We start from the raw sequence: 21,382 nt of genomic DNA, 5'->3' as shown, positions 1-21,382 counted from the left end.
AGACACTTTCTCAAATAAAAATAAAAAAATCAATCTTCAGTCTAAGAGTGACTTGTATTTTGATAGGGTGTGGCCCTGTGTTGTCACATGATGCCTCATGTCATCAGTGTGTGTGTGTGTGACATTACGCCAATTACCTCAAACAGTGTTACAGTGTGATTGCAGTTGGCAGGAATGTTTTTATCTGTTCTTGTGACGGTGGGTCTGGATCAACCTGTTGATCTGGATGTTGGAGAATGTTCTTCCTGCAGGAGGTGAACACACACAAGTCACCAGAGCGTCACTTTGCCTTCTCAAAGTGTCCCGTGTCCTGTGAGTATTGTGTGTATGTGTTTGTGTGAGTATTGTGTGTGTATGTGTGAGTATTGTGTGTGTGTGTGTGTGTGAGTATTGTGTGTGTGTGTGTGTGTTTGTTTGTGCGTGTTAACGGGCCGTAAACCTTCTAATAGTTCATTTGACCGTCTAAAAGGAAACACGGTCGGTTAAGCAACATGTGAAGTGAGTTTGTGTGAGTATTGTGTCAGTTTGTGTGCGTTTGTGTGAGTATTGTGTGTGATTATTGTGTGAGTTTGTGAGTATTGTGTGTGTGTTTGTGTGTGTGTGAGTATTGTGCGAGTAATGCGCGTGTTTGTGTGTGTGAGTATTGTGTGTGTTTGTGTGAATATTGTGTGTGTGTTTGGGTGTATGTGAGTGTTGTGTGCGCAGCTTGACTTAGTGTGATCTTAATCGGTTGCACGTTTGCCGAGTCGGGTTGAGAAGGAGGATCTAAGTCGATTCAGGTGCACATAGCTGGGATCAGTGCGTGTCCACGGCTTTCTTAAGTAGACCACAGTGTCCATCACTTTTACAATTATTCACTCCTCACTGCGCAGTTTCGCCCACCAGCGGACACCCCCCCCTCCTCAACACTGCCCCATCGATCAGTCTGCCCGTATCTCAACGTGCTTATTATCCACCGGACCTTCTCGCGGTCTGCGAAATATTGTCTGACATGACGGTTCGTGAGGCGAGGGTTGGGGACCACTGATCCAAACAACTGCAGGGTTAATCTTAACCTGGCTCTTAGCTTGGTCTGGAGCAGGCTAGCTTCAAAGAAGGCAAGGTTTAATTCAACCTTCTTTCATGCAACCAAATCCAAGCTAAATTCCTCCAGGATAACCTGAATATTCCGGCTTAATCCCCTATCCTGCTTTTGTGCAATACCTGTAGTCTCAATTAATTATATTTTACAGTTTCCCATGAGAGTTTTAGTCTTGAGGTGAATGAGCTCTGTGTGTTTGTCCTGATGAAGATAAATAATGTGTGAGCTCTTCCAGCAGGTTGTTGTGAAGGTGTGGACTCTGCCATGAATCAGGCTGAGGACCCAGAGGACAGTGTCCCTCCCTCTGACGCCCCTCTGTGTGGGGGACATGACAGACAGACCAAAGCTCAGAGGTGAGAGGACCATCTCCAACTGTCCTTCACTCGTCTCCATGTCCCAACGTCTTTGACTCACTGACCAGCAGGACCAATAGACGTAGACCACTACAGGGAGTCATGTGGTCCACATCCCGGCCTCACATTCTGGACCCTGTTTTGGTCTCTGAGGACGGACACCATGTGAGCTGATGCTTCATGATTAGATGATGATGTGATGATGTAATCTCAGTGTTTCTTTCAGTTCACATCAGCAGAGAGGAAAGTCTCCTGAACCCAGCTGTGTGTCCATGAAGAGTAATCAGTCTATTGATCATCTGATTGACCTAAAAAATCACCCAAAGTAAGTTTTTAAACAGATGAAGAACTGTTCTGATCCTCAGACATGAATTACAGAAATGTTCATTGACGTGGTCTCTGGACTCCATGCAGAGGTTTGGAGAAAGTATCGTCAGTAGACCCTATGAAAAGGTCCAAATACTAGTTTCAGAAGATCTAAGGAGACTTCTAGAGGTCAGGGGACAAACTAAAGAGGTTTGGAGTAGTTCCATAAAACTTTGTATCAGATGCAGATGTTTGGAGACACACAGTTAAACTAAAAACAGATGAAACTGATGGCTAACTTTCACTCAACTAATAAACTGTCCGTCATCATCGTTCAGTCTTCAGCATCTGGTTTCCATGGTGATCAATCATGACAGAAGCTAATATCTTCACCTAATGTTGTATCGGTGTTGATGGTCCAAACACCATGTCAGCTGATGGTTCATGTTCCTCCACAGAGAGGACCAGAGGAGCTCAGAGGTTCCCACAGGTCAGTCTGCCCAGCAGCATCAAGCAAACCTGGACTCCATCTTCATGGTGTGTACATGAACAACTACTTAAACATCTCTCAGTTCACCATCATCTCCATGCTGCACTTTGTAGACCAGTGGATTGTCCGTCTGTCCAACACTGACCTGATGGTGGCTTCCATGGTTCTAGTTTGTGTCATTCATGGAATGTTCTGTTCCAGCTGCTGGAGGAGAACATCCTCACTTTTGTGAAGAAAGAGCTGAAGAAGATCCAGAAGGTTGTGAGCTCAGATTACTCAGAGTGCTTAGAGAGAGAGGATGAGGAGGTGCTGGATGAAGAGCAGAAGAGGAGCAGAGAGGCATTTGTGAAGATCTCAGTGCACTTCCTGAGGAGAATGAAGCAGGAGGAGCTCGCTGAGTGTCTGCAGAGCAGTAAGAGGGTTTCTCTAAAGACTTACTATGCTGATGAATGAGACCTTCACTAATGGTCTCGAGATGGACATAATATATTCATGGAGTCATTCTCTGAGGAAAGGACATTTTGAAATCTATTCTTTGACCTTTGACCCCATTGATCTTCTTTGTTGTCTTCATTCAGGACTTCTTCCTGCAGATTGTCAGCGTGAACTCAAATCCAACCTGAAGAAGAAGTTCCAGTCTGTGTTTGAGGGCATCGCTAAAGCAGGAAACCCAACCCTTCTGAATGAGATCTACACAGAGCTCTACATCACAGAGGGAGGGACTGCAGAGGTCAATCAAGAACATGAGGTCAGACAGATTGAAACAGCAACCAGGAGACCAGCCAGACCAGAAACAACCATCAGACTAGAAGACCTCTTCAAAGCCTCAGCTGGAGAAGAACCAATCAGAACAGTGATGACTAAGGGAGTGGCTGGCATTGGGAAAACAGTCTTAACACAGAAGTTCACTCTGGACTGGGCTGAAGACAAAGACCACCAGGACATACAGTTCACATTTCCATTCACCTTCAGAGAGCTGAATGTGCTGAGAGAGAAGAAGTTCAGCTTGGTGGGACTTGTTCATGAGTTCTTCAGTGAAACCAGAGCAGCAGGAATCTGCAGGTTTAAAGAGTTCCAGGTTGTGTTCATTTTTGACGGTCTGGATGAGTGTCGACTTCCTCTGGACTTCCACAACAATGAGATCCTGACTGATGTCACAGAGACCTCCTCAGTGGATGTGCTCCTCACAAACCTCATCAGGGGGACGCTGCTTCCCTCTGCTCGCCTCTGGATAACCACACGACCTGCAGCAGCCAATCAGATCCCTCCTGAGTGTGTTGACATGGTGACAGAGGTCAGAGGGTTCAATGACCCCCAGAAGGAGGAGTACTTCAGGAGGAGGTTCAGAGATAAGCAGGCCAAGAGGATCATCTCTCACATCAAGACCTCACGAAGCCTCCACATCATGTGCCACATCCCAGTCTTCTGCTGGATCACTGCTAGAGTTCTGGAGGAGGTGTTGAAGACCAGAAAGAGAGGAAAGCTGCCCCTGACCTTGACTGAGATGTACATCCACTTCCTGGTGGTTCAGTCCAAAGTGAAGAAGGTCAAGTACGATGGAGGAGCTGAGACGGATCCACACTGGAGTCCAGAGAGCAGGAAGATGATCGAGTCTCTGGGAAAACTGGCCTTTGATCAGCTGCAGAAAGGCCACCTGATCTTCTATGAATCCGACCTGACAGAGTGTGGCATCGATATCAGAGCAGCCTCAGTGTACTCAGGAGTGTTCACTCAGATCTTCAGGGAGGAGAGAGTACTGTACCAGGAGGTGTTCTGCTTTGTCCATCTGAGTGTTCAGGAGTTTCTGGCTGCTCTTCATGTCCATCTGACCTTCATCGACTCTGGTGTCAATCTGCTGTCAGAAGAACAAACAACCTCTCTGTTGTCTAAACTCTCAAAACCCAATCCTGAACCAATGAGTCTCTACCAGAGTGCTGTGGACGAGGCCTTAAAGAGTCCTAATGGTCACCTGGACTTGTTCCTCCGCTTCCTCCTGGGTCTTTCCCTGGAGACTGCTGCCAGTGGTCAAAGCCTCCAACAAAGCTCTGTAAGTAAAGAGTTAGATTCATACATCATAACTTATATTTGCTCCCATATTTTCTATTTATTGGTGAGATTTTCTTCATTGTTGAGTCGTGATCTAGTCCAGTGTTTTGCTCTCAGTGAGGAACAAGCAGCTTGATGTTGGGATGGAGGGTTTCACCAGGTCCTGGATGGAGACTGGACCCCATCCATTCACAGCATGCTACGTGAGAACCAGGGCTTTGAACTGGATGAGGCAGCCACTGGTAACCAGTGAAGAGAGGAGCAGTGGAGGAATGTGGAAGAACTTAGGAAGGTTGAAGACCAGTGGAGCTGCTGCATTTTGGATGATGTTGGGAGTCAGGGAAAGTTGGGAGTCCAGTGTCACACCGAGGTTCCTCAGAATCAGAATCGGCTTTTGTTTGCACATTCACATGGAATTTGGGAGATTGTGAATTTGGGAGAATGTGAATTTGGGAGAATGTGAATGCCAAAAACCTGAAGGTTTGGACAGCAGACACAGTGTTGTTGAGTACGGTGAGGGGGGAAGTGGTGGGGGGCTCTTCCTAAAGTCCACTGTCATCTCCACAGTATTGAGGATGTTCAGCTCCAGGTGGTTCTGACCACATCAGGGGACCAGCTGTTCAACCTCCCGTCTGTACGCAGACTCGTCACCGTCCCTGATGAGGCCGATGTTGTGTCGTCTGCAAACTTCAGGAGTTTAACAAACGGGTCCCCTGATGTGCAGTCGTTGGTGTAGAGAGAGAAGAGCAGTGGGGCGAGCACACATCCCTGGGGGGCGCCAGTGCTGATAGTCCGGGTGCTAGATGTGATTTTCTCCAACCTCATCTGCTGTGTCCTGTCCGTCAGGAAGTTTGTAATCCACTGACAGGTGGAGGCTGGGACAGTGAGCTGGGAGAGTTTGGGTTGAAGTACCTCCAGGATGATGATGTTGAACGCTGAACTGAAGTCCACAAACAGAACCCTTGCATATGGAGCGGGTGGGGTAGGTAAGAGAGGAGAGGTTACTATAGAGGGCAGATTTAATCCAAGGTCGGTAGTATCTGCGGGTAGAGACTCGGTGAACATGAAAAGAATGAACATGAAAAGACTCCACGAAAGACTTTATCAATAAAGCTGTGACAGGCCCCATCGTTTTGTAAAGACAGGCTTTTGGAGCTGTGATGAATATGTAATTTGTTCCATTTGATAGATGTCCCATACTTTTTTGATCCATAGAGTATTTAATTTTAACATATTGTTAATGTTGTTCTTGTTGCTTGTTGTCTCTTCAGACTGAGTGGCTGTAACCTCTCAGAGAGAAGCTGTGAAGTTCTGTCCTCAGTCCTCAGCTCCCAGTCCTCTAGTCTGAGCGAACTGGATCTGAGTAACAACGACCTGCAGGATTCAGGACTGAAGCTTCTGTGTGATGGACTGCAGAGTCCACACTGTGACCTGGAGACTCTCAGGTCAGGACTCAATCAGTGTCCACTTGGTGTCTTTATTTACATCAATGATGCAGTGACCTTCCAGCCCTCACAGCTCCCTCAGGTCATGTGACCTGTGTGTTGTTTTGTGTGTCTGCAGCCTGTCAGGCTGTCTGATCACAGAGGAAGGCTGTGCTTCTCTGGTCTCCGCTCTGAGCTCCAACCCCTCCCACCCGAGAGAGCTGGACCTGAGCTACAACCATCCAGGAGACTCAGGAAAGAAGGTGCTGTCTGATGGACTAGAGGAACCTCACTGGAGTCTGGAGACTCTCAGGTATGAAGAGGCTGCAGCCACAGACCATCAGTCTGGTAGAGGAGGTAGAGACCTTGTCTCTGTCACACTGTCAGTCTGGTCATGTGACCCTGAGACACCAAGCTGACCTCAAACTACCAGAGACTCAAACAGTTTGTATCCCACATGAGACCATCAACACAGACAGAAGTAGTGAGGGACAGTATCCAGGATGAGCCTACACAGGCAGGACGGGTCCCTGCGATGTAACGCATGCGCTCACTCACAGAGTGCAACCCCCAGTGGACGTCCTAGGAATAGCAGCTACTTTTATAGAAATGCAATTTATGTCTCTGTCATTTCTACACTTATCAAAGTCACCTGGAGGGCCGCACTGGACCCCAGACGGACCGTGTGTTTGACACACCTACCCTAGACCATGAACAAGTGAACATAATAAGCTGTGGTCATCGGCCAATCAGAAGAAGAAGAGGTGGTCCATGTGGACATGAGGGACCAAGCTGTGTGTATGAGAGTGATGTCATGTCCATGTCTCCATTCTCCTCCTTTCAGGGTGGAGCCTGCTGGAGTCCGATGGATGACACCAGGTCTGAGGAAGTGTAAGTGAGCTTTGAGTTTGATTCATTACACGGTGACATCACTCATTCACCTCTGTGATGTCATCACCAAAGTGTCACTAGATGAACACATGATTAATAACTGCAGCTGTATTGTGTCTTGTTCTCTCATCAGATTCCTGTGAACTCACAATCGACACAAACACAGTGAACAGAAGACTCAAACTGTCTGACAACGACATGAAGGTGACACATGAGGAGGAGGTTCAGTCATATCCTGATCATCCAGACAGATTTGACATCTGTCCTCAGCTGCTGTGTAGAACTGGTCTGACTGGTCGCTGTTACTGGGAGGTCGAGTGGAGAGGAGACGTTGAAGTATCAGTGAGTTACAGAGGAATCAGGAGGAAAGGAAGCAGTTATGACTGTGAGTTTGGATACAATGATCAGTCCTGGAGTCTGAGATGCTCTGATAAAGGTTACTCTGTCTGGCACAATAAGAGAGTAACACACATCACCTCCTCCTCCTTCTCCTCCTCCTCCTCCTCTCATAGAGTAGCAGTGTATGTGGACTGTCCTGCTGGCTTTCTGTCCTTCTACAGAGTCTCCTCTGACTCACTGATCCACATCTACACCTTCAGCACCACGTTCACTGAACCTCTTTATCCTGGGTTCTTGTTCTGGTCCAGTTCTGGTTCCTCAGTGTCTCTGTGTCCTCTGCAGGACGGAGAGTCTCCTCCTGGTGGAGAACCTTCCGCTCTGCTCACCACATAGTTCAGTGTGTACAGCTGGTGGAGGTCCATGTGGGTGTAGGTGCAGGTGGAGCAGGTGAGGGGTACCTGAGCCGGTCTGGACTCTGGGGGTCCACAGCTCTCTGGGACTTGTGGTGTTGCAGATGAACGTGTGAACAAGCTCAGCGAGGTGTGTTTTAATGCCTCTGTGGATGAAGCAATAATCATCATTTAGACGTTGGCTCCTAATTAGGGTTTAATCTTAATCTTTATGTGTCACAATGCTCAAGGAGACATTGTATAATAAAAGCAGGGTTATTTTTAAGGATGGTTAGTAAAGATATAAATAAGTCAAATATGAACGTAATCTTTCTAAATGTGTTAAATCAAATCTAATTTCACAGGATCAGGTTTGTTCTGTTAAAGAACCTTTAACAAACCTCTGAAGAACAGATTTAATAACAGATTCTATCAGGTACTTGTTTTCATTAACGTTATATAAAAGTAGGGCTGTCAAGAGTAGCGCGTTAACGACGTTAATTAGTAGTTTGTTGCTAATTACGTCAATTTTTTATACACATTTCACGCATGCGCAGTGTGACAAATTATTCAGGTGAGGAAAGTGCCTCTTCTTCTAGGGAATGCACTTCATCCTATTCAACACATTACTGCCCCCTGCAGGCACATGTCAGGCCGTCAGGTTCAGCAAGTCGTTTGCGCCACGCTGAATGTTCGCAGCCATTCACCAAATCAACCTCAGATCATGTGACCAACACAACAGCAAAATGACGCTGGAAATGGTAGTGAGCAGAAATAAAGAGGCCGTCATCGCCATACTCGCCAACATTGAGACCTCAGAATTAGGGAGATATTCAAAAGGACCGGTTTGGACTGGTTTGCATTTCAGAAAGAAAAAATGGTTAGGATTAAGGTGTAACTGCAAATAGTGATTAATCCTGATTAATCTACTGAAAATTCTGATTAAATTAATTTTAATCATTTGACAGCCCTAATAAAAGTACAACTTTTAGTCACTCCATGTATTACTTTGGGTTAACAGGAATATAATTGTATGTTTCTTATGTGAATAAAGGACTTTTTTTGGAAACGACGACGGTCAGCTCCGTCATCTGCAGCTGTGGAAGGTGGTTCTCTTGGTCATGGTCCTCAGGAGGAGGAGAGAAGTTCTTTATCATCTGAAACGCAAGTGATCGTGTGCGTCTTAGAGTAAGAAAATAAATATGTAAAGGAGTATTGGATAAAAGTCAACGCTGAAAGTTTATTTAGTAAAGTGCTCAACCTGCATCACTGAGATGCAGCTTCATGTGCTCAATAGAAACGGACTCGTTTCTTCTGGTTCCTGCATGTTAACTCGCTACTTCATCATCTTTGTTCTGGTACCACGGGACATTTTCAACCTGCTGCCCTGCAGTCGTCCCTGAGACCTCCTCCTCCTAGAATCACCTAAATGTTCCTCACCTGGACCCTCCTCCTCCTGCAGATCCCACGTACACCAGGATCTTCACAACCATGGTCTTTCTAACATTATTGGGAATCTGGCACAACACGGCTACTTGAAAGTAGTGAAGCATCTTAAATAATCTCTTATAAACTTAAAATGTGTCTTAATGTGAGGCTTTAGAAATGAAGGTGATGCCTGAAACGAGTCATTGGGCTTCATAAGCACTGAAGCATTAGAACAAAACAGCTCTTCATCACGTCACTCAGTGAGGAACCTTCTTGAGGACATCACTTTGAAATCAGAGGTTGGAGTCATCAATCAGCCAGGCTCAGAAGCACTTTACATTCATTTTTATTCAAAACTACTCGTTTAACAGCAGAAACAAAACAAAAAAAATTCAGCTAAATGATCAAACTGATAATTTACAGTCTGATGTATTTACAGTTTGTGTCCTTCGTTCCTATTGGTCCAACAGAACGACGTCATTTCATCCTGCAGAAGGAACAGCAACAGTTAGCCTAGCTTAGCACAACGACAGGCCTCAACCCTGGTTTAATGATCAGGTGGAGAATTGTAAATGCAGAAAGGGGCGGAGCTTAGAAAGTGTTTTCTTAACTTTATGAAATAACGAAGATCAATGTGCTGAATATTTATGTCTTCATTAAACCTCTGAACAGCAAGCAGCCTTTTGTTGATATAGTAATAGAATAAAATGACTTAACAGCAGCATAAGTTAGTGAAAAAAACTGAATCTATAAATCCAAAGTACCACAATTATTTGTGGAGAGATTTAGAACGAGACGTAAAAAAGTTGTTTTGGATCAATTTGAAATTTAAAAATTCATTTTCAGACTTATTTTTCTGGCTGAAGTCTCACATGATGCGTTCAGGGCCAATCGGAGAGATTTGTGTGACTCACACGTTTGGGTCAACGACCTCATTGACCTCACAGCGGTTTGGGCAGGCCGGTGACCTCGGCGACGCACTCGTCGTAGGCGTCCTGGTAGTCCTCGTGGGGTTTGATGAGGATCACGCAGGTCGGCCTCTTGGAGCCGGCAGAAGAGCCCAGATCCTGAAACCAGGGTCACATGACTTCAGTCACTGAACAAACATGGATATCCATCTGTAACCACGGTAACATGCGACGCATCACCCCACTCACCCCTTTGGAGGGGATGTAGGCGTACGGGAGGCTGCGGTCCTCACACATGACGGGCAGGTGGCAGTAGACGTCTATGGGCAGCGTGTCGCCCGCCATCACCACGATGCTGTGGAGACAAAACGCCAGTTCTTCTCCTGCGGTCTAGTCACATGGTACCTGGATGAGGTCACTGATTGGCCAACTCACCCTTTCTCCCCCTTGTTGATGAACTTCTGGACCTCCTTCACTCCTCGCCGGATGTTCTTCACTTTGGAAGCTGGAAGAACAAGAAACAGGTTTAACGGTGTGAAATAATCACACGCTCTTATTTCTAAAGGAGGAAACCGGATGTTTGGTTTCGTCTTCCTCCAACAAAGGGACTCAATCTCCATCAAACCACGTGTCCTCTCACAGGCTGCGAGTCTGTTCCGCGCCTTGAGACGCGTTTCAAAGCGCAGGCAGCCGCTACGTCACTAAACGCTGACCGTGGATCGGTGGGAAAAACACACGCGACAACAGCACGTCAACCACGTGTCTCATGCCGAATCAGAACCGAACCACGCAACAGATCGAAGGAGGTCCCGCGGGTGGATCTGCTCCTCGTGCAGCGGGCGCGCGCTTCGTACCCTTTTTGACGCACTTGTAGAGCTTCTTGCTGAGCTTCCTGGAGGCCAGCGGCCGCGCGATCGGGTTCACGTTGGCGATCAGCTCGTGGTACGACTTCTCGTTCCCGTCGGCCACCGCGGCCTCGTTGCTGTCCGCGGCCTCCTTCTTCGTCTTCGCCATTTTTCTGTTGGAATAAACGCGGGTGGTCGCTGCTTCGCGTGGACCGGAGGGCTGCTCGTCTCACGCACACCGGCAAAGCGACACGTGTTTGTGGCTGTTTTTCTTCTTCTTCGGTTTATCTGAGGGTAGAAAGCAGCACCGCCCCCAGCGGACCGGAGTTTCCGGCAGCCTGACCCTTCAAAATAAAACGCTAGGCTGACGAAGGAACTGTAGTTTGTTTTATTCACATTTCTGCCACATTTTATAGATAAATCATCTACTCATGTACACACACACACACACAAACACACAAAAATGATTTGGACAGTAAAATATGCATATATATGCATATTTTACTGTCCAAATCATTTTTTTCCTTTTAAACTAATTGTATAAATTCATGACATACTATATCATTTAATTTACCAAAGCCTATCCAGCTTCAATACAATAAAAAGATACATATTCTTTTAGTCTGGTAATTTGCATCTTCTCATGTCGGGGTGGCAAAAATGTGTATATGGTACATTTCATTTTGAAATGCAGAGCAGTAAACAGGATATATATATAAAATATATATTTATATATATTTTATATATATATCCGAAGTTTAATCTGAAATGAGTTGCAAATGTCAGGTACTGTAAGTAATTATATGAAAGCTTTTTTTACTACATTTGTCATATGTTCACTAAGTATTGAGATATCATTTATATTATAGATATCATACACTTTCAAACCCATTTTGTGGTAATAATACTACTTAAGATAACACTGCCATCGTTAAAAAAGTTGCTCGAGAAGCATCTCGATAAATTCCAGACCAGAGAACATGAGGCATGAGGCCGCAGTGGAAGCAGCACACGAAGGTGCTGGTAAAGGAGAAGGACTGTGGAGGCCATGCTGAACGTCACACCTCGGCCTCGATGCAGAACTTCAATCACCAGTTCATGCTGCATCATGGGTAGAAGCTCCAGGGTGATGCTGGATGGAGTTCCTGCTCCGAGGGTCGTTGGATCGGGGGGGGGGGGGGGGGGGTTGGTGGGCTCAGGGGCAGAACTCGTACTCGCCCTCGTCAGCCTCCATCTGGTAGACGTTCTCCACCGCAGGCTCTCTGGACGAAGACCTGAACTCCACCGAGGAGAAGACCAGCGGCCGAGAGCTGAAACAAAATCCATCATTTTAATTCTGTCCGACGGCCATGAAACCACTTCCTGTGAGTCGGCATTTCTGCAGGGAATTACCCACAATTCATAGCAGTAAAGGTTAAACAAGTTATGGAGCCCAGAGGAACTGATTAGAATGGAATCAAAGCACTTTGGACTAAAAGCACGACAGTAAAAACTGGGTCACATGATCAACTCTGATCCATCATATTATCACAGCAGGAGGAACTTCTCATCTTTAAGGCTTTGGGGGGACCTGCGGTTCACATTATGACATTTCCACCCTGTCATCATCGTCTTCGTCTTCATCTCAGTGAATGTCAAACCTCAGAGTTTCTGTTTGTGGTCACAGAAGAGCAGCTGAGAGCAGATCTCAGATCAGCTACCGAACTGCAAGGTCTCAAGAGCCCTTTGTTCAAAATGTCACCTTTATCTGATTCTTTATTGTCTTCATAACTGTTATTAACACATCTGTGTTATTATTGAGATATTCTAATTATGACATTAATAACTTATTAAGTCATGTTTGAGTCCTTCTTCTTGTCCTGATGTTCTATTTCCAAAGAGCAGAAGATTTTAATAAAAGAAAGAAAAATAACGTGTGAAGCAGACGTTGAGGTATTAGCCGGTAACACGGGGGGGGGGCATTTGAGGGGGGGGGGGCATGTGGGCCAAAAGCAGTGTCAGGATTACCACCAAACTTCCGCCGCTTCAACGCCGCCTCCAAAGAAACGCGAGAAGAAGAAGAGAAGCTTCCCATTCTGAAGGAGTCACATGACCAGAACTCACGTTTTTCCGGGCCGGGTCCTCCTGAGAGCTGCAGACACAAACACATCGGGTCACAAACACATCGGGTCAAAGCGTGTTTTACTCACTGTTGTAACTTCAGTATGTGCATTATCTCCATGTAGCGCTCTGCAGGTACAGATTCATTGTATTTAGTGGTGTACACATTACTACCTTTCTGTAACCATGACCACCTTATGTATAATGTTTTTATACTCTATATATTTTCTTATTGTAGTGTGCCTTTATTTCCCAAACTGTTGACTCTGAGGCCTGCACAGGAGTTCTAAAGTGTCTCGACTGATGGTCTGGACCCGAGCGTCTACCTGGTTAGTCCAACATGGCCGACTGACCAGGACGTGAGCGTAGAAGCTGCTGCCTCATGACATAAAACCTCTTCATATGAATAAAGAGAGCAACTGGCCTACTTCCTGCTTCCTGTCATGTGACGTTCTGGAAATGATTATTATTATTCTCACCGATGACGGCCGATACAACCAGAGCCGCCAACCCGAGCAGAACGCACACCAGAACCACGCTGACACTGCTGCTGCCCTGAGACACACACACATAGAAATGCAGTCTTTTCTATTCTGGTTTCGGTTAGCTATGATGAATATCGTGACTTTTTGTTTCTTCATAGTTCCTGGTTCATTGACCTCTGACCCTCTTGTGACCTGATGTATGAGAACATTCAACAACAGTAGTTTTAATCTGATCATATATCATATTTGTGACCACACAGCGTCACTATGGTTACTGCTTTTCTCCTGAAATCGAATCGGAAAGTCTTTCTAGCGTCTTCTTCTCTCACCTCGGCCGCGATGCTGCTGGAGGAGGAAGTTGGGCGGCGCAGGGTTGAAGGAACATGACCTGAAGACGAGGAAACAAAAGCGTAATGTCATGAAGTTCAAGCTTTTACATTCAATGACTTTCCTCAAATGAATGAATGAATTTTTCACCTTGACCTCAAAACCGAACAAAAGTTGAGTTTTCAAAAAGCTCAGTGGAATTCAGTAATATTTTTTAATTCGCCCGTGAATCACTTAAGCTTATTGCTAGCATGCGCGTAGCTAACGCTAATGCTAAAGGTTAGCAAAACATGAACTGATTCACATACTTTCATAATAGTTTATATCGTATTAAGTTACCATTTTACACTTATTGTACTCTGTGTTGTACTCTGCGTTGTATCTGTTGTACTTTGTGTTGTACCTGTTGTACTCTGCGTTGTACCTGTTGTACTCTGTGTTGTACCTGTTGTACACTGCGTGGTACCTGTTGTACTCTGCGTGGTACCTGTTGCACTCTGTGTTATACCTGTTGTACTCTGTGTTGTACCTGTTGTACTTTGTGTTGTACCTGTTGTTCTCTGTGTTGTACCTGTTGTACTTTGTGTTGTACCTGTTGTTCTCTGCATTGTACTTTGTTTTGTACCTGCTGTTCTCTGCATTGTACTTTGTGTTGTACCTGTTGTACTTTGTGTTGTACCTGTTGTTTTCTGCATTGTACTTTGTATTGTACCTGTTGTTCTCTGCATTGTACTTGTTGTACTTTGTGTTGTACCTGTTGTTCTCTGCATTGTACTTGTTGTTGCACCTGTTGTACTTGTTGTACTTTGTGTTGTACCTGTTGTTCTCTGCATTGTACTTTGTGTTGTACCTGTTGTAGCTGTTGTACTTTGTGTTGTAGCTGTTGTTTTCTGCATTGTACTTTGTGTTGTACCTGTTGTTCTCTGCATTGTACTTTGTGTTGCACCTGTTGTACCTGTTGTACTTTGTGTTGTACCTGTTGTACCTCTTGTACTTTGTGTTGTAGCTGGAGTGCCTTGGTTCGTAGTCGACTCTCCTGTTGACGTCATCGAAGTCGTTGTCTCTGAAGCTGAAACACAAAACATCAGTCACATCGATCAGAACAACCTTTAGATCTTCATCATTTAAACCTTCTCACCTTCCTCAACGACCACATCGAAGTGATGCTTGTCATCGTTGAACCAGCCGGGGATGTCCACTCTGCACCCGTATCGCCCGGCGTCCGCCCGTGAGACGTTCAGGATCGTCATGGAGACGTCTCCGTCCTCCAGTCGCCCGAGCAGCCGGTGCCTGTCGGACGCTCCGGTCGCCTCGAGTCCGTTGGTGGAGACGAGCTGGTCTCTGCAGCCCGAGGCCGGTATCGACCCTCGACCCCAGCACACCGACAGCCGTCCGTAGCGACCGATGTCGTACGTACACGGCAGCGTGACGCCTCCGCCGAGGAGACCCACAACTTCAGAGCTGCCTTCACTGCCTGCGGGACAAAAGCCAGCTGTGTGAAATATACAATCAACCAGGTTCTACTTTTTGTTTCTGTTTCTGTAAAAGTCAAATTTCACAAATGACTAAATAAAAATAATCTGTTCAATTTTATTTCATCACACAGCTCTTTAATAATGTAACACAACGTAATGTAACACAATGTATTGTATACATAATACAATACAACGTAACGCAACACAACGTAACACACCATATTGTAACATAACCTAACAAGACACAACATAACACAACACAATGCATTGTGACACAATGTAACGCAACACAATGTAACGCAACACAATGTAACGCAACACAATGTAACACAACGAAAAGTACCAAAACTCGTCACAATGTAATATAGCACAACACAATAAGGTAAAATAACAACATAGTGACAACATATTAAAATTTCGAATGTAACAAACTGGAACGTAAAAAACATTTTGTGTGTTTTAATGAAAGTGAATTTTCCCAAAACATGAAATATTTCATTCATCTTGTTGAAACGTGTTGAACTGCAGATTTTCAGCATTGATGAATGATTTAATATTTTTAGACTCTACCTCGACTAAAACACTAGCAAACCGTAGCACTAACAAATTGTTGCACTTAAATTGTACTTATAATGGTACTTTTCTATAACATGTTTTGTAACTGCTTATTTGATGAAAAATGTACTTCCTTGTTACTTGTTTTTATGAGTTTGTATCTATGTGGAAATGCACTTATTGTACGTCGCTTTGGATAAAAGCGTCAGCTAAATGACATGTGATGTAATGTAATGTAATATATTATTAAATATAACTAATATTAAAACTGAGTGTCTGTTATTGAAAAAGGTCCAAAACCAGCAAATAACATTATTTCTCTACAAATCCCTGCTGTGGAGAAGAGTAAAAACCAAACACGGTGCTGAAAATAAAGTTCTGTGATCACTTTAAAATCAGTAAATAAGTATCTTCACCTGTGAGGAGAGCGAGGAGCAGAAAGAGCTTCATCATGAACTCACTGAGTGAAGGATTCAGCACACTGTCACATTTAAACCTACTGACACACACATGAGTCACATCATCCCAACGCACACCACCACGAGGACAAGAAGACCACACAGCTCTCTTTGGGTGTAACGAGTAACAACATTTGGTCACATGATGACAGTAACTTCCTGCTCTGAGTTTCACTTCATCACAAGCGGAAAGGAGGGAAAAAAATGCTGATATAGCTGCAAGTTCAAAAGTAGATGATGTTCCATTACTTAGATAAGAATCCCATTCAAGTTATATATTTAATCATATACAGTACAGTATATATATATCTATATATATATATATATAGTGTAATATAGTCGAATGAATTATTATTTACAGCATTAAATAAAGAATAAAAAGCACTGATGGAATAAAGAAATGTTAAGCGACTGAACCTGAAACTGTTAGTTAGATTTAATCGACTGACAGGAAGAAGCTCTGCCTACAAAATCTGTATTTCTAATCGCATGCTTACAGAAATGTAACCAAACATCAGAGTAATAATGACACACACACAAGTTAAAAAAGGTCCTTCTGAAGCCTAGTTTGTGCTTCTGCGCTGTCAGAGAAAAGGAAGGACACACACAGAGCCTCTTGTGTGTTTCCACCCATTTTTCCAAACTTGCATCAAAAGCTACGAGCTCACGCAGCCCACAAGGCTGTGATTGATCTGCTGACTGCATCCTTTCCACAGTCTCACATTCCGGTTTCATAGCGCCATTATTAAGAAGAAGATTTGACTTTACTTCGGTTGAAAGGTCAGTGAGGCTACGGATGCAGTTCTTCTGACGGCCACCAGGTGCTGCTGTGATCTCACACCGTTTACATCTGGATGTCATTAATATATCTATATACTTATTCTTATACATATCAGACTGAAGATAATCAGACAACCCCCCAAAGTGTCCACTCCTCCTTTAATGTGTTTCTATTATTCTGTCCACCCCTGTGAGGAGCTCACTAGAGAGGACGTAACCCTGCAGAAGGAGAGGCAGCATGTCATTGAATATACTGCTGACAGACAGCAGATGGACGGACGGGTGGTGATGTCACTTCCTGTTTCCATCGTGGTATCAATAGTAAAGAGACACTTTGTTTCACTTCTCCCAAAGATTTTGTCCGAAACAAAGTTTGCGCAACGTCTTGAAGACGAGGCGACGGCTTCAGAGAAATATGTGCTGCTAATATATTATAATGTATTTATACTTCCAGCAGCAGGAATGTGATTAGAGAGGAATGATGAGAGAGTCCAAGAACAGCTGACCTCTGACCTCCAAATGTTTGAAAACACTTCAACGTTATTAGTGAGGAGACGAGGAGACGCGGAGATCTGAAAGAGGAGAAAAGAAGAGAGGGGAGGAAAGAGGAGTAAGGACAGAGGAGACCAGGAGATGTGAAGAGAGGAGGCAAGTAGAGAGGAAATGAGGAGAGAGGAGACAAGGAGATGCGGAGAGGGGCGACCAGGAGATGAGGCGAGACAAGCAGAGAGAGGAGGCGAAAAGTGAGAGGAGACGAGGAGAGAGGAGACGAGCCAATGAGGAGACGAGACGAGGAGAAGGGGAGAGAGAAGACCCAGATAGAAGGGAAGGAAACAAGGGAAGGAAGAAAAGGTCCTGTGTGTGTCCTCACCGCGGTCCTGTGTGTGTCCTCACCGCGGTCCTGTGTGTGTCCTCACCGCGGTCCTGTGTGTGTCCTCACCGCGGTCCTGTGTGTGTCCTCACCGCGGTCCTGTGTGTGTCCTCACCGGGGTCCTGTGTGTGTCCTCACCGGGGTCCTGTGTGTGTCCTCACCGCGGTCCTGTGTGTGTCCTCACCGCGGTCCTGTGTGTGTCCTCACCGGGGTCCTGTGTGTGTCCTCACCGGGGTCCTGTGTGTGTCCTCACCGCGGTCCTGTGTGTGTCCTCACCGGGGTCCTGTGTGTGTCCTCACCGCGGTCCTGTGTGTGTCCTCACCGCGGTCCTGTGTGTGTCCTCACCGGGGTCCTGTGTGTGTCCTCACCGGGGTCCTGTGTGTGTCCTCACCGGGGTCCTGTGTGTGTCCTCACCGGGGTCCTGTGTGTGTCCTCACCGGGGTCCTGTGTGTGTCCTCACCGCGGTGACGTCGGGCGCGCTTGTTATGTTGTTCAACGACGCGCAGGGCGGCGAAGGGCAAGCCCAAATCTCAATGTATTTCAGGACGCTGAAATCATAATGTCCCTCATTAACTTCGTCAGTGATTGGCTGACTGCTTCTTGGACCCGCCCCTTTGGGACACGCCAAACCCAGCTGAGACAGGACGTGCATATATACATTCATTTTGCGCAGATATCTTAATTTTCAAATATTACCGGGTATATAATTCACGTTTCAAAAACACAAATATTCACCATTTGTAAAAGGTATTTTTAATATAATAAACTCACAAAAAATGATGAGTTTTTTTTTCGTCGCTCATGGTGGAGCCCCATTGCTCTCTATCCTTCTGTTAGCTTTGTTAACTACCTTTAGCATTGATTGGCTCGCTATCCCTCCTGCTAGCTTCTGATAGCTACCGATTGCTCCTTCAAGCTGGTAGTTTCATTGATGCTGGAGTGGACTTGTCGTCTCCTAACTCCTCTTTCCTTTGCCCTATGAGATAGCGGTCAAGCAGGTTGTTGGGTCAGGAGGTCATCTTTGCAGTGGCTGTGATTGGATGAGCTCATCACATGTTGAGGGTCACGGGTCCTTCAGTCAGATGTTTGGTCTGGAGGCTTCCACGCTTCTTCTTCAGCTGCTGTAATGGAAACGCTGGAGTGCGTCTGGAGCTGTGAGCAGTTTGGTCATAAACACTGAAGTCTGGAACCTGGAGTTCTTCTTCTGTGGTTCAATAGAGACGACACTAACACAAACATGGAGGTAATCCACCGGAGAACTGAGAGGAGCCGCTGGTACATGAAGGCAGCAGAGCACACTAATAAAGAACACAAGACACTTTGCTAAAACAAGTGTTTTTATTACATCGGAGCACAAAGCCAAATTAAACTCATCCAAAAGTTACAATCTATTACAGCACAACATCAACAACACACACAGACACACACACCTGCCTGTACGGCAGCCCTGCAGGAACAAAACATGTTTGTTTAAAGTGACTTACTAAACCAAACTGTACAATATTTGAATTAAATTATACAGAGGGTGAAATAAGTATTGAACACGTCACCATTTTTCTCAGTAAATATATTTCCAAAGGAGCTATTGACATATTTTCACCAGATGTTGGTAACAACCCAAGTAATACATAGAAAAGTTCAGAAATAAAGTTATGTGTAATAATGTGAAATGACACAGTGAAAAAGTATTGAACACATGAAGAAAGGGAGGCGCAAAAATGTATGGAAAGACAACAGCTGAAAACTATCAGTAATTAAAAAGCAATCCAGACCCTGCAAACTAATATCAGCTGGTTCAGTCCCAACTGATGGCTACAAAAAGGTCTCGACCAGGTGCTCCTCGCAAGAGTTCTGACAGACGAGTGAAAAGAAGAATCAGAAGAGTTGTCCAAGAGCCACTTGTGGAGAGCTTCAAAAAGACCTGCACTTAGCAGTTGCCGTTGTCTCAAAGTGATGACTCCACCGCCATGTCCCGTGTGCACGACTCCCCACGAAGAAAAGCACGTTGAAGCTTGTTCAAAGTTTGATGCACAACATTTGGAAAAGCCAGTGAAATGGCACTGCACATCACCCTAAAAACCTTTCATCGAAGAGAAACAGAAGAACTGTGCTAAGCTAGCTGCTATGCTAAGCTAGCTGCTGCGCTATGAGACGGCTGCCTCCAGCAATCGACACTCCGCCAAGAGACCCGCCCTCGTCTGGCTCTGATTGGTTTGTTTTCACAGCCATGGCAGCGAGAATCACCCAATCAGGGGCGAATAGGACGAGTCGTCACAGAACTCGGGTGGGATTATTTTCACGGGACGCTGCATTGAAGACAACTCGGAAAATACGGGACAAACCCCCGTCCTGTATTTATTCAAAAAGGGACGCCCTGTTTTATGCTCAAATATGGGACGATTCCGCAGATTAAGGGACGGGTGGCGACCCTATAAGCTACTTCCATCTCAACATCTAAGGTGACCCTGCACGGCACACAGTCTGCAGAGGACACCACTGTGTCCCTAAAGGACAGTGGTTTGAAACGTTCTGCTAAATGTGGGGACATTGTTGGCCGTTAAATGATGGAGAGATGAGAGCAAAGTGCAGGAGGACGACAGGAAGAGACGCTGGTTCAACATGTTCCACCTCCAACGTGATCACATGAGGGCAGTTTGTGTCTAAAGTAACATCAGCAATTAAACAGTGTTTAAAATACACGCTTTCTAAAGGGATTACTCATTACTTGTAAGATTTAGTCTTTAGAAGAAAAAAAGCATTCGTTAAACACAACATTCATTAATTGCGACAATTTTTTTCTTCATTTTTGACAACTATATATATATATATATATACAGACTTGTGTCAGAAGCACTTTAGAGCTCAGATTACTGAGAGCACTTATGACTTTTTACGGCTGCCTTTTTTCAACCACTTCACATCAAAGCTGATGCAGGACCTGTTAAAAGCAGACGTGTAAACATTGGAGAGATACAGAGACTCAACCCTGTTTTAACCCCACGTTCACCTCAGAGGAAGAAACAAAGGATTTGGTGAAGAACCGAACATCTGGTTTCATTAAATGTGCCCAAGTGCATGAAAGAGTTATCTCTGTGACAGAAGGCAAGGAGACAGCTGAAGGACATGTTTATGTAGAAATAATAGTCTATATAGATTCACAAACACAGCCTGGATATTTTCTTTATATTATATTATTTTGAGCGCCATTCATTCCGGAAATGACACAGCTCTCATGTTTCTGTTCCTGTGGTATGGAGCCCAGACGATGTTCCACACACTGAATTCCAGATCTATCGACCCTATTATACACATAATAGATCTGAACCTGTCAACACTGACAACACTGAGAACAACGCGAGATGAGGAAGAGGAAATGAGGACCTTTGTTTTCTTTCAATCTCATTTGGGTTTTCGTGGAGTGAACTTTTGAAGACTCAATCCATGGCAGCCTTTACTCTGAAGGTCAAAGGTCGTAGCTGAAGTAGTCATCCACAGTTCAGTGATGTTTTGCTGACTTCATGAATCCGTACGTATGGATCCTTTACTACGTATTCATCTTATTACACAACATGTTCATTTGAATTTGTCTCATCCTCCTCCTCCTCTTCCTCTCCCTTCTCCTCCTCTTCTTCCTGCTCCTCCTCCACCAGTTGGAGCAGTGTCAGCCTCTCTCTCCATAACTTCTCATCAGATGGATCGGAGGTTTTTAATGTGTAGGATAACTTCTCATTGTTTAATAGTCCAGAAAAAAATGAGTAGGAGGTAAAGTTCCAACATCTTAATTCAACATTATAGAAAGACATTCTTTATTGCACAATGTCGTCTTCTCTA

The 21,382-nt window shown here is 45.0% G+C and overlaps 4 protein-coding genes and 1 long non-coding RNA gene across 7 annotated transcripts; 3 read left to right on the top strand and 2 right to left on the bottom strand.

Moving 5' to 3' along the window:
- Window positions 1-1,164: 1,164 nt before the first annotated feature.
- Window positions 1,165-2,273, top strand: LOC134106185 (uncharacterized). Its single transcript, XR_009942537.1, has 3 exons — window positions 1,165-1,434; window positions 1,661-1,759; window positions 2,199-2,273. It is a non-coding gene; the product is annotated as an uncharacterized LOC134106185 (long non-coding RNA).
- Window positions 2,274-2,390: 117 nt separating this feature from the next.
- On the top strand, window positions 2,391-5,215 carry LOC134106203 (NLR family CARD domain-containing protein 3-like). The gene is made up of 4 exons (XM_062558214.1): window positions 2,391-2,399; window positions 2,432-2,642; window positions 2,809-4,215; window positions 5,145-5,215. Exons 1-4 carry the CDS (start codon window positions 2,391-2,393, stop codon window positions 5,213-5,215), a joined length of 1,698 nt encoding a protein of 565 aa, XP_062414198.1.
- Window positions 5,216-5,554: 339 nt separating this feature from the next.
- On the top strand, window positions 5,555-8,325 carry LOC119215299 (stonustoxin subunit alpha-like). Its single transcript, XM_062558123.1, has 4 exons — window positions 5,555-5,721; window positions 5,840-6,013; window positions 6,545-6,591; window positions 6,725-8,325. The coding sequence occupies exons 3-4, from the start codon at window positions 6,570-6,572 to the stop codon at window positions 7,321-7,323; spliced, it is 621 nt and encodes a 206-aa protein (XP_062414107.1). The 5' UTR covers window positions 5,555-5,721; window positions 5,840-6,013; window positions 6,545-6,569; the 3' UTR covers window positions 7,324-8,325.
- Window positions 8,326-9,075: 750 nt separating this feature from the next.
- Window positions 9,076-10,787, bottom strand: nhp2 (NHP2 ribonucleoprotein homolog (yeast)). Its single transcript, XM_037467427.2, has 5 exons — window positions 10,510-10,787; window positions 10,091-10,160; window positions 9,905-10,010; window positions 9,662-9,814; window positions 9,076-9,234 (listed from the first exon to the last, which is right to left on the bottom strand). Exons 1-4 carry the CDS (start codon window positions 10,667-10,669, stop codon window positions 9,689-9,691), a joined length of 462 nt encoding a protein of 153 aa, XP_037323324.1. The 5' UTR covers window positions 10,670-10,787; the 3' UTR covers window positions 9,076-9,234; window positions 9,662-9,688.
- An 84-nt stretch (window positions 10,788-10,871) lies between these two features.
- On the bottom strand, window positions 10,872-15,966 carry LOC119215333 (hepatitis A virus cellular receptor 1 homolog). 3 transcript variants are annotated; one of them, XM_037467415.2, is made up of 7 exons: window positions 15,859-15,966; window positions 14,551-14,886; window positions 14,389-14,481; window positions 13,415-13,473; window positions 13,080-13,155; window positions 12,604-12,631; window positions 11,674-11,810 (listed from the first exon to the last, which is right to left on the bottom strand). In XM_037467415.2, the coding sequence occupies exons 1-7, from the start codon at window positions 15,893-15,895 to the stop codon at window positions 11,696-11,698; spliced, it is 744 nt and encodes a 247-aa protein (XP_037323312.2). In that variant the 5' UTR covers window positions 15,896-15,966; the 3' UTR covers window positions 11,674-11,695. The 3 variants fall into 3 exon arrangements, with proteins under 3 accessions (XP_037323313.2, XP_037323312.2, XP_037323314.2); XM_037467417.2 differs by having other exon boundaries at window positions 14,398-14,481; XM_037467416.2 differs by lacking the exon at window positions 13,080-13,155 and having other exon boundaries at window positions 10,872-11,810; window positions 14,398-14,481.
- Window positions 15,967-21,382: the final 5,416 nt, after the last annotated feature.

Source organism: Pungitius pungitius, chromosome 16, assembly GCF_949316345.1.
Source record: "Pungitius pungitius chromosome 16, fPunPun2.1, whole genome shotgun sequence".
Classification (NCBI taxonomy): Eukaryota; Metazoa; Chordata; class Actinopteri; order Perciformes; family Gasterosteidae; genus Pungitius; species Pungitius pungitius.
Note: the sequence above shows the minus strand (reverse complement) of the source record. Positions and strands in the feature narration are given on the sequence as shown.

Coding starts and splice junctions, on each gene's coding strand:
- nhp2 (XM_037467427.2), bottom strand. CDS start 10,669: ATGGCGAAGACGAAGAAGGAGGCCGCGGACAGCAACGAGGCCGCGGTG. Junction 10,011..10,090: donor ATCAACAAGGGGGAGAAAGG/GTGAGTTGGCCA, acceptor TTGTCTCCACAG/CATCGTGGTGATGGCGGGCG. Junction 9,815..9,904: donor CCTACATCCCCTCCAAAGGG/GTGAGTGGGGTG, acceptor CCCTGGTTTCAG/GATCTGGGCTCTTCTGCCGG.
- LOC119215333 (XM_037467416.2), bottom strand. CDS start 15,895: ATGATGAAGCTCTTTCTGCTCCTCGCTCTCCTCACAG. Junction 14,482..14,550: donor CGATGTGGTCGTTGAGGAAG/GTGAGAAGGTTT, acceptor TTTGTGTTTCAG/CTTCAGAGACAACGACTTCG. Junction 11,811..12,603: donor AGGACCCGGCCCGGAAAAAC/GTGAGTTCTGGT, acceptor ATTTTGTTTCAG/CTCTCGGCCGCTGGTCTTCT.
- LOC119215299 (XM_062558123.1), top strand. CDS start 6,570: ATGACACCAGGTCTGAGGAAGT. Junction 6,592..6,724: donor GACACCAGGTCTGAGGAAGT/GTAAGTGAGCTT, acceptor TTCTCTCATCAG/ATTCCTGTGAACTCACAATC.
- LOC134106203 (XM_062558214.1), top strand. Junction 2,643..2,808: donor CGCTGAGTGTCTGCAGAGCA/GTAAGAGGGTTT, acceptor GTCTTCATTCAG/GACTTCTTCCTGCAGATTGT. Junction 4,216..5,144: donor TCACCTGGACTTGTTCCTCC/GCTTCCTCCTGG, acceptor ATCCACTGACAG/GTGGAGGCTGGGACAGTGAG.